The sequence below is a fragment of the Sminthopsis crassicaudata genome, chromosome 6, assembly GCF_048593235.1.
Source record: "Sminthopsis crassicaudata isolate SCR6 chromosome 6, ASM4859323v1, whole genome shotgun sequence".
Classification (NCBI taxonomy): domain Eukaryota; kingdom Metazoa; phylum Chordata; class Mammalia; order Dasyuromorphia; family Dasyuridae; genus Sminthopsis; species Sminthopsis crassicaudata.
Window position 1 is genome coordinate 201,441,360 of NC_133622.1, and position 17,467 is coordinate 201,458,826.

Here is a 17,467-nt window from a genome sequence, read left to right on the forward strand (position 1 = left end):
GGATAGTTCTTCTGGGTTATTTGTGAAGCTGAGTTCACGTCCAAGGCTGGGGTTCCTGGCACATGCCCATGGACTTTGAAAGGGCCTGAATCACTCAGTAAGCATCATGGGCACTGACTCTTGAGCCCTGGATAAGGAGGCAGGGGGCTAAAGGCCACTGACAGAGGCAGCTGTGCGTGCGCATTAACCACTCATCAAAATCAAATGACAAAGCCCCACAAAGGGAAAACAGAAATTAAAAATATAAAAGGCAAATGGCTTCAACATTTTATTTTTAAAGTCCAGCTGTTATTTGGCTTGAATGTGACAAGACAGCATTTCTCGCTCACCACGATATTTATAAATCCCCCAATTCATTGGTGTTGAGGATGCGCCGAACACGTTTTTGCCCTGGTTGGGGCTGAATGTCCCCAGATCTGTGGGCTCTAGATAAGGTAGAAGCAGGGGAGAGGGACTATGAATTCATTAAGATTGATCCATAACTTGCTTTTTTAGCAGATATCTGTATGGATTTTTTTTTCTTTCTTCCTTAGAGCTCCATTTAGAGGAGGAGCTAATTCTTATCCCAGTTCATATATTGCAGAAGCAATGTAACACGGAGGAGAAAAACCCAGACTGGCAGTCCCGAGTACAGAGTTCTAGTCCCGGTGCTACAAAATTTTTATTTTGTGAGCTTGGACAAGTTACCACCGCCTTCCCTGGGCTTCATTTTCATCCTTTATAAAATAGTGGGTAGGAAATGGTACAGATGGTTTCTAAGCTTCATCATAGAACTACAACACCATTCCTATATTCCAATATCCTCTTTTTTCCCTAACATTTTATGTTCTCAAGTACTTCCTAGCTCTAACATCCTTGCTTTAAGATGCCTCCTACTTTTGACGCTTTCTGTTCTATGGCCTTCCTAGCTATGACATTTTGTATTCTAAGATCTCTCCCACTACTGATCTCCTCTGATGTATATTTTTAGGTCCCTCCCTCTCATTTCTGACATTCTCTGTTCTATTTTCTAAGGGCCTTCCTGTTTCTGTCCATGTTCAACTCTCATCTTCCCTGTTGTATATTCTAAGGTTCCTCCTGGCTCTAACATTCTATTGTACGTTCCAAAGTCTCTTCCAACTCTGAAAGTCTATGTCTGACTCTCAAGATCTCTAGCAGTTCTGAAACTTTGTTAGATCTTCTCAGGTCCTCAGAAATTCCACAATATTTTTTTTTGAAGCAAAGATGAATTCTCCATGCCGTCTTCCTGATTTCTAGGACTTCATTCATTCAGCAACAGTAACAACAACATTCATTCAATAGCAATAGATGCACTCATTCATCTGGTGTAGCTTACTTGTGTTGGTTTGCACAAGAACGTCTGGGTAAATGCAATTAGATCTGCTTTTGCTAATGTCCTAAAGCATTTCCTTTTAGTAGAAGGGAACACCCCAATCTAAGACAAAGAGGGAATGACCTCATTTTCCTATAGGATCCTGTCAGGCTTAGAGAGCTGAAAGTACAATCTACTCTGAATAAAACCCTGCCTTTGACTCAATGGGGATAGATTATGAACTGAGGAAGTATTCCTTTAAAGGTTTTAAATTATGGGGTTCTAATTCCTTGACCTAACATCTGCAGAGCAAGAAACTGGGGCTTGGGACAGAGCAGAATGATGAAGCTAACCATGCCTAAGCTTTGCCTTTAGAGATCTTTGACAGAATTGTATCTCAAGATAGTCTTCATCTTTTAGGATTTATGAAGGCCTAAATAGTTTTGCAATGAAAATCAGAATGTCCTATCTAATGACAAATGAACTTTTCGGAGTCTGCTAGCCCTTTCTCTTGTTAGGCCAGGTAATTTATTGCGTAGGGCAACAAAAAAAATCCTTCATATTGCTAGGTATAGGATCTGAGCCCTGGGCTCATCTTATAATTTGAGCTCTGAGGGTTCTCAGGTCAAATTCTCTCCTGAGGAAATTCCTCATATATTTAGAATTTTAGAGTGGGAAGAGATCTTGGCAGCATCTATCAACTTCCCACCTAGGTCTTGTCTCCAGTTACAAAGCCAAGCTTTGCTTTTGTGTCAGATAACTATCATTTACTCATTGATCAGACAAGCAAATGTTGATTAAACACAGTGTGCCAGCCATCAGAATAACAAAGCTAAAAATGAGGAAATCCCTTATAAAGAAGTTCTTTTTTATAGTATAGGGAAATCTGCCTCCCATAACATCTATCCATGGGATCTCATTCAGCTCTTTGAATTAGCTCCTTTTTTGTAATGACAGCTTTTTGGATTTTATAAGGGGCTGAGAGACTTGAGTTTGAATTTAGGTCCCACCACTGTGCAATCTTAAGTCATTGAATTTCTCCTCTGGACTTGAGTTTCCACAAACATCAGATGAAATAATTGGACAAGGTGGCCAGGCCTGTGAATCTCTGGCTTCACTGCTAAATGATTAAGACAATTGCGTGTCATGATAGACTCCAATTGCAAGTCTCAGTGACTATAGCCATCAAGAAGAAATTGTAAGAGAGCAGTGTGATGTCAGATTCTGGAAAGGGACCAGGAGGCCTTTAATTGATCATCAAAACAATTCTGGGGAGGGAAGGGCAAAAAGCAGGAAAAGGACATTTCTACTGGTTGGTTCTTTTGGCCTTGAAAGTAGTCTTGGCTTAGTATGTCACTATATACTGAATACTTCTATACAGAATTCTATTCAAAGTGCTATGGGAGAGCAGCAAGATAGCCCTTTTCCTTGACTTAGACTGAAAAGCAGACCAAGATAACAGCATGAAAAGAGTTCTATATATAGAGTTCAAAGATTTGAGTCCCAGGTCCAACATTATGGTTTATAAGTACATTATTTACTATCTCTGAGCCTCAGTTTACTCATCTGTACAAGAAGAGTTTGGAACAAATCAGAGGTGGACTTGTTTTTTTTTTTTTTTTTTTTTTTTAATTTTAATCATTGTTTTAAAATAATTGGTTTTTTCCCTAATCCTATTCTTTTTATGCATTTAAAAATATCTTAAGAAGGGGTCTCTAGGCTTCCCCAGACTGTCAAAGGGAGCTGGAATTCCCGTACCAGATGACCTCTAACCCACAATCCTTTGTTAGTCTAATCCTTTCAATACAAAAAAAGAGAATAAAAACTCACGTTAGAAAGGCTAGGTGAAGCCAGCCAGAGTTATATTTGGACTTTGAGGATCCAGCCTCCCTCAGCTTCAGGGAAGAGAGTGGGCATTCACTCCTCAGATTAGAAGGATAAGCCCACCTGAAAAATCAGCTCAGAAGACAATGCAGAGAACAGGCAGCACAGCCCCATGGCAGTGTAACAAGCAGGGATAGGAAGGCCCGCAGAGCAGCCTTGAGGAAAAAAAAAAAAAACACCGAACCAGAGTTCAGAAGGGCCCTGCCTGTGGCCTGGTGCTTTACTGTGAAGATCACAAAATGTATTTTACTGTGGACATAAACGGTTTTACAGGAGCCTGTGCACCACTTTATATCAGTACTATATATAAAGTGCAGCCCTCTTAAACAAACAGATAAAGTTCTCTTAAGGAAATATATTTGCAGTATCTTAAAAGCTCCAAAATAACTTTTAATGTTGGTGGAGAACAATTTCTATTGAATCCTCTAGGTGATAGAAAGCTTCTGTTGTAGTAAAAGAAAGAGGTTTAGGCAATAGAAGCCACTTGTACAGAGCTTTCTGGCTGCCTAGAACAGGCCAGTTCTGAACTGTTACATGCAAATCCAACAGCAGAAAAGCCTGGTCAGAAAATCTTTGGCCTGGCAAATGACGTTGGCCCCCCCAATCAGCATGGTGCCGACTTCTGCATGGGCTTGTGTGTTCCTTGATTCTATGTCCCTTTCCAATTCAGCCTAAAAAAAGTACATTGACTTAGTCACTGGAAATTCAAAGGCAAAATTAAATATATATTCCCTACCTTCAAGTAACTTACATTTTACTGGAAATCTTTTGAAGCAGGAGAATGAAGTAGGCCATGTAGGATCAAGTACTGACCCTTTCTCAGCACCGTGAAAGCAGGTTTTCTTTCCCTGTCCTTGCACAGAGCATGCACATGCACATACATACACATACGTGCACATACACACATGCACACACATACACACTTGTATTGAGAAAGGTAAAGGTTCTGCAATCTCTGCTGGCCAATTTTGAAGTACAGGAAACTATGAAGTTTTATCTCTTTGGGCTATAATCAAGCAAAATGAAAGATTCCATTTTCATGATTCATTTATTAATTCACTCCTTTATCTTTTCCTTTAAGTAGTATTATTAATTGCCTGTTGTAGGCATACCACTGGTAATAATGAAGATGTCAATAATAAGATTTTTATGTTGTTATGAGGCTGTTTAAAAAAAATACTTTGCTTCCAACAACCTTGTAGGGTAGAGAGTAAAAGTTTTTTTACAGATAAAGAAACTGAGGCTTCAGGAGATCAAGAAACTTAGCCAGAGCCACAAACTTGGGAGCAAGCCAGAGTTGCAAAGGGGTATTTTGGCTTAAAATCCAATGATCTAGAATTTCTTGCTGGGGAAGCTGTTGATTTCTAGATCAGAAATGTGATAAATCATCAAAGGTGTTGTCATTGTGGATTTTCAACTCGCCTGTTTTCCTTTATCACCAAGGATAATGATTTTCTTATTTGCTCTTTCTGTTGCTTCCTGGAGGATCTCTTTTTAGCAAGAAACTTTCTGTCTTACACTTCACCATCATCATAAAAACCCACTTCTTTGTAAGGAAAGACAAGGGAATAAGCCTTTATCTAGGACCTACTATGTGCCAGAAAGTATGCTAAGCACTAATTAAACATATCTCATTTGTTCCCTACAACAATCCTGGGAAGTAGGTGATAGTTGTGAAAATCTGAAGCTAAGTGACTTGCCCAGAGTCACATAGCTAAGTGTCAGAGGCCAGAATTAAACTCTAGGGTTAATACTTTATCTACTGTACCACCCACATTTACAAAGTGTTTTCTTTAAAACATTCAAGTGAGATAGGTTGTATAAATACTATTATCTCAACTTTGCAGATAAAGAAATCGGGAAGATTGAATAAATTAAGTGGCTTGTTCAGGATATAATATGGCCTTAGTAGTAGTAGCAGCCAGCAGCAGCAACAACAACAGCATCAGCTATATAATAATTTGTAGTTAACAAAGTACCTTGACTATTTTTTCTCATTTGGTCCTTATGCTCTTCTGAGGAAGGTAGCAGAAGGTGTTACTATTCTTACTTTATAGTTGAGAAAACTGAGCCACAGAACATGTAAGTTATTTGTCGTAGGTCACAGAGGTACTATTTTATCAGAGTCGGAACTTGAAACCAAACCTTTTGCTTTCAAGTCCAGAACTCTTTCTGCTATATCATGCTGCCTTCAGGAAGCCAAGGTGCACAGTTGCCAAGGTCCTAATCGGATTGTGCCCACGAGAAGGCACAAAGGTAAGAATTCATCAATTTTTGCATTATATTGTAAACTGTTACGTTTAGGATCAGGCTGTAAAAAGTAACTCTGAACTAAAAGTTAATATACCAAGTCTCAGCCTAGGAGAGAATTTCATAAGCAATATATTCAGTCATTTAAAATTTATACTAAAAGTACAGATTGAAGCTTACTGGTTTCAATATATGTATTTCTTCCACTTCTGTAGCACAGAGATGGCTTCATGCTGCTTCAATATAAGTTTCCCACTCCAAGGGAAGATTGGTCCTGAATGAGGACAAGATGAAAGTGGGTAATTGTTGCTGCTAGTGCTGACTGCAGAGCTGCTTGTGGGATGGAGAAAGCCAAGCCTAAGTTCCCATTCTTCCCTCCTTTGGCTCTGTCTGCCACAGGTCTTAGCTGACTGCAAAGATCTGAACCATGTACCTCTGTGGATTCATGGTCAAAAACTAACTGAGTGAGCAGGACGGTCTCTTTCTTATTCCCTGACTTTGAATAGGTACAAAGGTTTTTTTTGTTTTTTTTTTCCTGCCCTAGTATTGGTAGAATAAAAAAATGAGTTTTGCTTTGGGCTGTTGCACCTTCATTGGATTTCAGCTCCATTTTCCAGTGGTTGTGAAGTATCATCTACAATAGGATTCTGAGTAGAAGTTTCTAATGGAGTGGCTGGCTTGCAGTGATGATGTTGAGGTAGAAAAGCTCACGATGGGGTAGCATTATGCTAAAGGAGACAAAATACCCCCCAGAACTTCCCTCGGATTTGATGTCTAAGACACAAATCAAATAGATCTAAAATTTTCCATCAGCCACTAAGTATGGGGTAGCTTGGCGTAGTGGTAAGAGCACTAAACATGGAAACAGGAAGGCCTAAGTTGAATGTTGCCTCTGACACTTATTACATGCATGACTCTAGACAAGTCAATTGAGGACAAATTTCCTTATCTGTGAAATGAAAATATGAATAGCCTGGGAGCTCAGAATCATTTGAAAGATCGAGGGCTATAATGTCTATATGAATGAATGCAATGTAAGTAAATGTTACTATGACAGATAGGTGGCCCTGTGGGTAGAATGCTGTCTCTGGGGACAGGGAGACTTGTGTTCAAATGTGACCTCAGATATTTACCAACAAATCACTTAACTCTGCTATTATCCTTTTATAGTCAGTGTTTTACAAGCATTGTACAGGTGGATAAAGTAGCTGCTTTTTGCAACTGAATGAAATTATGAGGCTCAAAGCTCATTCTCTGGAGGCCCACTGAAGTATGTACAACTCAGGTAGTAGATAGGAAAACAAAGATGCTAAGTGCACCATTATGCTTTCACATGATTTTGATCTCTCCTGTGAGGTCTTTATAATTTGAAAACTATTCATTCTACATAGTTTGTAGAGTATGATTATTTGTTATGATAACAACAATTTAAAATGTTGTTCTTAAATTGTTGTTTTTTTGTCTTGGTGATTTAGGACAACTGTTTGGTCCGTGATAGTAGTCTGTCGGTAGTGTAATTTATTAGTGGAGTTTTCCAAGATATTTGAGGTCTGCATTTGTAGCACGGGGATTCGTTCTGACCATCTGTCCATCAGTAATAGCAAGATTCTGATATATAATTCTAGCCCCCAAGACTTTTCTAACTTAGGTATTTAGAAGGAGAAATATTTTGCAGGTTGTAGTGCTGAGTTGCATAGTCTCTACCATTTCTTTATACTATTTTCATTGATTACTAAATCGTAAATTCTGGGGGCAGTATCTAAATTGCCATTATAAACTTGATTTCAGTTTTTTAAGAATCTGAAAGATTCATCCATTTGTTTGACAATTCCTTGTTGGCACATGGTTGGTCAAGTCCACGTGGGTATTGTCCAGGCAAGGCCTTTTGATTTTACTTTTGGATCTTTGCCACAGATTGTGTCTCAAGTTAACTGCATTTGGTTACATTCTACAAATCTCATGGTATATACTTGTCAACTAATTCCTATTATCACTGATTTACTATTGCTTAATGAAATGATGTCTGTTTTTTTCTAAAAGTATTTCTATATGTGTTTTTTAACCTATTCACAAGATCATAGATTTAGACCTCTAGATTTAATCTCAATGATGATGAGGAAAGTAGAAGCCAGAAAATTTAAATGAGTTAATAGAGGTAATATAGTGGCAAAAATGGGATTTGAACCTAAGACCTCTAATTTCAAACCTAGTGTTATTTTCATTATCAATCCTTTTTTCCTCCCTTTTTGGGCAAGGAAATGTTAATTTTCCTGTCACAGCCTTCGAATGACTGCCTTGTGTTTTTATTAATATTGTATAGGTATTTTTTGTTGTTCTTATGGATATTAACCCAAGGGAGGGAGAAGCAACCTACCTAGATGATTGCTTTGTCTGAGACAGGATCTACAGCTTTAGAAATGAGCAGGATTACATGGGATAGCTATTCTTTCCTTTTTATTCTTTCTCCATTTTCATCAAGATAAGAAAATGCAAACTTTTCTCAATACCAGTAAATTTGAATTCCCCATGTCCTGAAGAATAAATAAGAACAAGAAGATAGTGAATTAAAGTTATTAATGACCTTTTTTATCTGAAAGCCATTGGAATAATTAAATTGTCCCCAATCTGATCATTTAAAAAAATCAGTTTCATGTAAGTGAGAGTTAGGGAAATTGAGATCTTGTAACATCCCTGCCTATAATGACTACTAGTGTGACTTTGACAAGCCACTTATCCTTTGTGCCTCAATTTTCTCTATATTCTAAGGGTCCTTCTTGCATCAACAAGTCAGATTTTATTTTCTAAGACATTCCACAATCCACGTTCTTTCTTAATTATATCTTGCTGTGTTCTATGTTCTAAGTTGTCTCTCAGCCCTATAATCATATGTACTGGGACCTGGGGCTCTTTCCAACTCTAGGATCTGTGTTTCAAGGTCCCATCTACCTCTTAATATTCTTTGGGACTCAGCAAGTGTAAAGTATCTTAAGTATTCTTAAGAACTTTGCTATCCATGGAAGTTCCATTGTTCCTTTGTCCGTTTACATGCACAAAAACTGTATCATCCAAGTAGATAATATTTGATAGGTAATATTTACAAACGCAGGAATATTAGAACTTAGAATTGTCTTGGAAGTGGTAGATTCTTGGGCCTCTGAATTGCCCAAGAAGTAATTCAGTAGCCAAATTAGGACGAATGGTCTCTGAATCCCAAGCTCTGGTTCAGCCTCCATTTTTGTCAGGACTGTTCAGCTTTCACAAAGCATGTCATCTTAAAAGTTGCAATTTGGGGGGGATTCCTGTACAATTAGGGGAGGAGTCTGACTATTTCTCAAACCCAACAGGATTCAATTTATTGGAATTAGTCTCATAAATAAAACCATGTTTTTGAGGATTAAGTGAGCAGTCCCACCCTGCAGGTTAGCAGTCTGTGGGTTTCCCTTCATTTGGGTTCTCCTTATATTTTTGCTTCAAGCCTAAGTTAAATGAAGCCCATAGAGTTCACAGCTCACCAGCCCTGTGAATTGGAATTGGGGTGGGGGCAGTGGCAGGGAGCAAAGTGGGAAGGGTCTAGCTGAATCTCAGCCAGTTTCCCTTGGAAGGGTTAGGAACCAGAACCAATTGTCTTCTCATTGTAGCTCCAGTCACATCTGGTCTCTGGCTAAATGGGACCCGCTGCCTTAGCTCAGCAGCTTGCAAGTCCTACTTATGTGGGTACATGTGGAGATGTAAATATCAACAGAGTAGCTGATGCTGTGTGCAAATTTCAGGAGAGAAAAAGAGAGAGACACAAAAAGAGATACAGTAACAGAGAAGAGAGCCATTCAGATTGTTCTGGGAAACACTAGTTTAATCCAGATAAAGAATTTTGTTTAGATATGTGAATCAAATGTAACTTAATTAAAAAAGAAGAAGAAGAAGAAGAAAGAAAACTGCCCCTGAAACAGAAAGCCAAGGGATTCTGGAAAATATAGACGGGTATCTTGCTGGCTAGAATTTCCTTCAGTTTGCAAAGCCACGAGCCACATGCATCAGCTCACCACAAAGTCATTAAGTCTTTTTAAGCTCAGATGAAAAACATTAACAAATACCACAAAAGGCTTTAGTATGGCCCCTTTGTTCATTCACATATGGCACGTTATAACTCCTGCGCCACTCGGGTGGTGTGTTTGTTTAAGCTGCCTCCATCAGGCTGGGCCCTGAAAGAACAAAAGACATCTTGAGCAATCCTAAGCAGGAAACGAGCTAATCTAAACATGGTTTGTGACACTCTAAGTAGAATAGAAAGGGGAGGGATTGATTAGTCATTAATGTCCAATTGGCTCCATATGGATGTTGCAATAATAAGGCCTTTCTCAAAGCAGTAGCAGAGTTATTGAATTAGAGGTTTATGTTTCCTCCGAGCTGACCTTCGGGAATTCCCATTTTTGGTTCTTCTTGTTGATGTTTCAGGAGAATGGAGTCTCTGATAGGGAAAATTGAAGACTTCTCTGCAATAGTCCTTGCTCATAATATTGCAATTGAGGATTGTTGTTTACTTAGAAAAGTTTGCAGCTCTGCTACATTTGACAGTTTTAGGCACATCCTTGAATCTTTTAGTAAGGAACATTTAAACAATCCATTTGATGTGAGCATGAACTTCATTACTGGTTATAGGGTTTTTTCTAATGAATCTAGCAATGCTTTAAAAAATACTCTCCTTTTTCAATGTGGGGAGTAGATGGGGAAAGTTCCCAGGTGAAGAACAGAATAGGGTTGGTATAGAGGGAGTTGTGTCAGCTTGCGAGGTAAGGACTGTAAGATCTAGCTTTTCTTTTGGGTTTTATTTCAGCCACCCTACAGAGTCAGATAACTAAAATTCTCAAGACTCAGCTTCTCTTGGTAGCTCTTATAGAGAGATCTTTGACTACAGAAGGAAAAAAAAAAGACCTCTTGAGAGCAAAGTAATTCAAATGTGCCTCCATTTACTTGCTTGGTCAATGAGGGTTTATAGTCTTGGAAACTATAGCATTTGCTGTCTCACCGATAAGTTTATGGAGAGGAAAATGCTTTGTAAACCTAAAAGTGGTATGGAAATAGGACATATGGTTAGGATCACCTTTCATATCTTTGAACAACCAACCAGGTTTAACTTGGGAAATTATATCTTTTCATGGGTTGTCCCATGGCTCCAAAAGACCAATGACAAGGGCCTGCAAAGCAAATGAAATAAAATAGAAATAGGAAGAGAAGATATTCATTCTTTTTTACCTTTCTGGCTTATCACAATATTCTTAGGGTTTTCTGTCAACTTAGTCTTGATGGCAATCAACTTTATGACACTGGCAAAAAGAAATATGTTTTAAATCCTAACCAACTTCCTAATTCTGAAATTTATCTCTTGCTCTGATAATATAGTAGGAATAAGAAGTTTTTAGAAAACTAACTCAGACAGAAAACTCAACCATTTCACAATTTAATATATTACATTAAGATCAATTTATTGTCATTTGTGGAGGGAATCAACACTGATGAAAGAATATGGTCACAGTGCAAATGCCTGCCCTTTTCCCTAATTTTTGATTTACTTTTCTCAATTTCTTTAATGATCTATTTTTAAAAATTTAGTTCCCCTGATACATTCCTCATTTTGCACATTAGTACAAACAAGGGGCAATCAGCTGTATCCTTCAACTCCAACCCCAATCTCACATGTGAGTCTCAAAGAGATTCTATTTGACAGACAGGTTGAAGGAGATAAGAACCTACTTATGGTTTGAAATGCAGTGATTGTCAAGAGTTCTGATGTGCAACAAAACATTCTGCATTTGTCTCTCTTTATTAATAAGTATTCAGTTACAGCTGAAGAGACCACTCAAGTATTTCCACCCTTCACTGTAATTCTTTGTATAAACAGGACCATTTTCTCTAATTTACCTTGGACTCAACATAGTCATTCTCCTAAGGCACCTAGAGAAAAGTGTTGTGACTCTTCAGCATCTTTCCAAAGAATCAAAGAATTTCTGAGCTGGGTGGGATTATTTCATTTGTCTAGTCCAGATTGTATATCCCTGACAAGTAGTCATCCAACTCTGATTGATGACCTCCAGTAATATAGAACTCACTACTCTTTGAGGCAGTTCATTTTTGAAAAGCTCTTGAATATGTGTCTGGTGGGGTAGGAGAGGTGGTGGTAGAATTCTTTCAGAAATCGACTTCCCTCCAATGTCCACCCTCCTCCCCCACTAAGTTCAAATTTCTCTTTATTGGGTCAGTCAGGTGAAGTATCATCCCTCTATATAAAAACCCTTCAAATATTTGAAGACATCCATTAATTTAATTTTCTTCATCATCATGATGCACATTAGCATATATTTTTTTAGTTTACAAAGTAGTTATTTCCATAAACACAAACTCATCCAAAAGACTACTTTTCTGGATCGAAGTCACTTAGTTCCTGCAAACTGTCCTTGATGAACATGATTTTCAGTCTATTCGCCATCTTAGTTACCAGTCTATAGATATACTTGATCTTGTCGATGTTCTTCCAAAAATATAGTGAACAGAAGTAAAGTCCATACAGTTCTAACCGGGAGAGAGAACAGTATGATGATCATCTCCACTGAATTGGAAACCACTTTTTTTTTTTTTAAATCAAGCTTGTTGATATTTTTTTCTTTACAGAATATATATTTCCTACTATATCTATCTTCTTCCTTCAGAGAGTCATCTCTTTATAACAAAGAATAAAAGAGAGGAAAAACAGTTAAATAAAATTAACTATATTGAAAAAGTCTGACATTAAAGGAAGTGTTCTCTACTCACCCATGGATTTTCCCACCCCTGCAAATAAGGTGAGAGGTACAAATAAGAAGAAAGTACTTTATCAGTCTTTCCTTTGGGGCCAAGCTTGATCATTACCTTTTAACAGCACTTAATTCCAGTTACTTTATTTTTTTAATCTACATTATTGTACTTCTTGTTATATAATTTTCTTATTTCTGCTTAATTCACTTTGTCTCACTTCATATAAGTCTTCCCATGTTTCTGTGTATTAATTATATTGATTCTTAGTATGCAGTAGTATTCTATTACATTCATCTAGCACAACTTGTTTAGCTATTTCCCAATCCATAAGCATCTATAGTTCTTTGCTGTTACCAAAAAGTAATTATAATTATTACCATGTCTCTTTTTTATGGCACTCTTAAGATTGAATTTGAGGTAGTTAGGTGGCTCAATGAACACAGCACTGGGCCTGCAGTCATAAAGATCCGAGTTCAAATCCAGCCTCTCTCTATGTGACCCTATATGACTTCCTTTGCCCATCTAGCATAGTGCCTGGCACATAATAGCCACTTAATTATTGTTGGACTAAATCAAACTGATTTCAGATAAACCAATTGGTGAGCAGCTTACAAGAAGAAAGTAGATTTGGATGAGACTTTCTGTCAGAGGAATCAGAAATATTTATTCAATCATTTTTCACTTCAATTCGGCAGTTTATTAAAAGTATGTGGAAAACCAAAGATTAGGTGCTAGGGATTCAAAGATGACACAAAGACACAATCCTTGCCCTCAATAAGTTTTTGGACCGCAAATCTGAGATTTGTTAATTCTCTCTCCATAGCATCTCCATGTTCCTTTCTACCCCCACCCTTACTTATGCTATAAACATGTGCACAAATACTGCTGATGAAGCAAAGGAGAATGTGATAAAAGCAAAGAAAAGTGTTAGGCAAAAAATTCTGAGGAAGCAGAGATAATTTTCACATGATAGTGGTGGTAGGGGAGGGGGTAGATCAGGGGTAGCATCTGACTTGGGTCTTGAAGGAAAAAAGGGATAAGAACTGATGGATAAAAGGTGGCAAGGAATTCATTCTAGGTGTAGAGAAAATAGAGGCGTGGATTGTCCTAAAGCAGGACAGGACAAGAAAAGGGTCTGGTGAACAGACTAGTTGAGCTATGAAATGAAGACAAATTTGAGATAACACTGGAATGATATACTAGGTTTAGATTGGAAAGGTCCTTGAAAAATCACATTGGGGGTTCTCACCTGTATCTGATGTTTGATGGGGCACCACTGAAGCTTCTGGGGGCAGAAAAATGACAATCAATGGACAGTGCATTAGGAAGATTATTAGAATATCTATGTGAAAGATGAGTTTGAGTAGAGAGAGACTGAAGGCATCTACCCTGAAGGCTAGATAATGAGTAGAAATGAGAAAGTAGATTCAATTCAGTTTGTGGAGGCAGAGTTAATAGTATAGAGAATGGATTAAAAGAAGTGGAGAAAAGGAAAGGTCAGAGATCCTTCTGAGCTTTGGAGCTGGAATAAGTTTGAGACATCCTTCCTGTTTTGCCGCATTGCCTCCCCGTATTAAGAAGGAAATAGGGCATTTCAAGCAAAATTCTTGAACCAGGCCTGAAGATGCTCCTTTGCCTAGAGCATGGTGAAGAGAGTAGTCTGTTTCTTGCACAGCTGCTTCATCTTTGAGGTGTCATGAAGTTACCTGCTAAAGCCTCAAGGCAAACCTTTCCCTCTCTCTATTGGTGAAGAAGCTCCCTGAAGTTTTTCCTTTCCCTTTAGTCTGCTCCTGACTCAGGAAAAAAAGCTTGACTTCTTTGTTTCATGGGGATTGGAAAGCGAGAGCATTAAAGACAGCCCTCCAGTGTTAAACACCTGTGGCACAGCAGTTAACTTAAAATAATATTGAAATGTCTTTTCATCTGACATTCCCCACAAACCTGTCTCCTTTTATGTGTACGCGGGCAAGTATATAAATTGCTGAATCCGTGTCAGCTGTAAAGTAATGGCACGCAGGACATCATAAATTACCCTGGTGATCCTCAGGAGAAGACACTGTGTCGTATCTGAATAAGTGTTTTGCTCCTAGAGTAATGTACGCCTTCATCTGGCCCAGCAGTCAGCATATTGCCCTGTGTTGATGGATATTGTCAGCTTGAAGCTACACTACATTTCACTGCGCAATAAACATGGCTGTCAAAGCCATAGCAAGTGAAATCAATTTATCCTGTATGGTCAGTGCATTTTAAATGAAATTAATGTACTGTGGGGATGGTGGCAAAAAGGTAGCATATTAGTTATGCATCCCGTGCTTGGGGACTTTCCACGGAAGGAGTCTCTGCCTAGCTAGTTGGGTCCAAAGGAAGGAGGGGCTGGCAAAAAGACCGTGTTTGTGAGCCCTTTGGGATCACCTCCCCACCCCCATAGAGAATGGGAATTCAGCAGAATAACCAACTTATTCTTTTTAGCCTGTCTTTTGTTGGAAATAAATGATGGTCGTGTTTATGAAATAATAATGCACTTTAATGTTCTAATTTATTACGGACTTTGACACCAACACATTTCTACTTAATCAAGGTATTCTGAGGTAGAGTGGTCGAGCCGAAGATTGATTAGTCCACATTGCTTCTGTACAATAACTCAATTGAACTGAAAGGATTTACTTTTTCCAGAAAGCAGTGACGATGCCTTTCTAAAATATATTTTGCTTCTTTCTAAACTTGTAAGGATAGCTATTCTGGCTTTCTCCGAAGGGGGATTGACAGTAACCATCTCTCTTGCTCCATATTCAATGTAGAGACAGTTTCCAGCTGTATCATTTTGCCAGGGCACCCTTTGGGTTTCTGGGGGTGATATGCTGCAACAGAACTGAAGACTTTGGTTTCTCAAGGTAGTGAAAAATCAAAACATTTATCGGGGAGAGGCAGAAACTTATTTCTACAATATGCATAGATAGTACTTGTTCTAAAATCTTTTCATTTATACAGTTAATATTATGAAAGGGGATGATTGTAAGGGATACTTCAGTCCTTTTCAATCTATTGATTCTAAAAGAGCTCATTGAATTTAGGAAATAATGCCCCTTGGGGAAGAGATTGGCAAGGACGAAGTGTTAATTGGGGAAGAGATTGGCAAGAAGGGACTTCAACAAAACCATTCAATTTATAGGGGAGCCTTTGCTTCAAATTCCAACATTCCCTATCTCTGTGCCTTCTGGCCTCCATGTTTCTGGGGGTGTCATACTTGATCAGAGACATTAGAGCAGACTAGGGGTAACTACTTTTGTCTACTAAATCTAAAAGGTCCGGTCCATTAGTGGCTTAAAACAATCTTAGACATGGTTCCCAGGCAGAAGGTGGCAGAAAAACAACATCAAAAATAGGATCCTGGAGCCCCTGAAATGAAGGGATTCCTTCTACTCTTATCTGAAAAAATATGACTGTTATGGGAAAAACAAAGCTGTTTATTTTGCTTTGGAATTTTACAAGGCAACTTGAGAACACAAAGATTCTGCGAGAGGCAGTCTAAGGGTTGTGGCGTGACATGCTTTCTTTTTCTAACATGCACCAGTTACAAAGGAAGTATGGGAGCTTGTTCTGCTGGGTTAATTGTACTTTGGGACCTCAGGAGGAATGGTCTATTGGGATTCATTCTGTCAACCACTATGTCAGCCAATTCAGACATGGCCACCATTGCCTTCATTGAATTAACAGGCTGGCCTGTGATATAGATGTTTATGTATATGTCTATGACCTGATACATATGTATTGGGCAACATTGTTCAGCAGCCATATTTCAGTGTAATTCAGTTCAATAGTAATTTATTAAGTGCCTCTCATTGTGCTGGGTGGCTATTGGGAGTAGGAAGATAAAAATGAAAATAACTCCTGCCTTTAGGGAGCTTACATTTTGCTTTGGAAAATAACATGTACACTTGTAAGTAAAATAAGTACAAAGTAATTTTTAGAGGAGATACCAATAATGAGGAGATTAGGAAAGGCTTTGATTTATTTTTCTACTATTTCTGTACTTAGCAGGGATTCTTAACCTTACTCATATCCTGTACCCCTCTGGCAATCTAGTGAAGCTTGTGGACTCTTTTGCAGATTAATGTTTTTCAATGCATGAAATAAAATATACAAATTTGTAGGCTGACATACAGTTTTCAAACTATATTTTAAAGGAAATTGTTCCCATATCCCAAGTTAGGGAGTGACCTCTGAGCTGGATCTGGAAAGAAACCAAGGATTCAAAGGCCAGAAAGGAGAATGACCTCCAGCACTACTTTAGGTGGCCAGAGTTTGTGTAGAAGCTGAAGGTGGGGAAAGTAGTAGAACAGGGAAAACAAATGAGCCAGGCCTAGATCTGCAATCCAGCTAATAATGCTTTGCACCCATCTTGTGTCTTCATGCCCTGACATTCCAGGAAGTAAAGCCGTGAATGGCTCTGCAGCTAAACTACAGCAGTATTATTGTTGGCCAACAGGAGGTGCCACGGTGGCTGAAGCCCGAGTCTACAGGGATGCCCGGGGTCGGGCTAGCACCGAACCACACATCAAGCGACCAATGAATGCTTTCATGGTTTGGGCAAAGGACGAGAGGAGGAAAATCCTTCAAGCCTTCCCTGATATGCATAACTCCAACATTAGTAAAATTCTAGGTAAGTACCCAAGTTGGCTTCCTTCTCAGTGATTGTCTGCTGGGGAAGGAAAGTCATTGTGGAAGGGGAGTGAACCAAGAATGGGAAGGAAAAGGAGGTGAAAAGGAGGTTCTTGGGTTAACTTTATTCCAAGGAATGACAGTGCAAGAAACTGCAAGAAACTTTGGCCTTTGCTTGTTTGCCTCTGTGCTATTGCAATAGGTGAGAGAAGTACTTTTCCATTTCTTTCTCTTTCCCTTCCCTTGTTCCTTTCTCTCTTCTTCTTTCCTTTCCCTAATGCAGATCAGACCTCTTGAGCTCAAGCAATCCATTGTCTTAGTTTCCCCAGTGGCAGCGACACAAACATAGCTCACCATGCCCATCTTGCCCTTTTTGCAGAGTGGGTAAGATGGAGAATTCCTTTCTAAAACTATTATTTTCATTTGCCTCCATGCATTTTAGGATTCCTGAGCTTTCTGCTGATGCAATAACAGGAGTGAGGGAAAAGGTTTTTCCCCCTCCTCTTTGAAGAGATAGGGCAGGAAGACCCTGGGTGTAAAATTCACAGGCTGCCACAAAGCCTTGAGAACACTTAT

General features: G+C 38.7%; 1 protein-coding gene across 41 annotated transcripts in view; it reads left to right on the plus strand.

Moving 5' to 3' along the window:
• SOX6 (SRY-box transcription factor 6) overlaps positions 1 to 17,467 on the plus strand; it is a 701,644-nt gene that overhangs the window by 666,181 nt on the left and 17,996 nt on the right. For 33 of the 41 annotated variants that reach the window (XM_074275215.1, XM_074275217.1, XM_074275188.1 and 30 more), the window contains one exon: positions 16,659 to 16,892. In XM_074275215.1, the coding sequence (XP_074131316.1) occupies positions 16,659 to 16,892 (234 nt within the window). The remainder of the gene's footprint in view (positions 1 to 16,658; positions 16,893 to 17,467) is intronic. The other 8 variants (XM_074275221.1, XM_074275183.1, XM_074275184.1 and 5 more) reach the window with 1 other exon arrangement.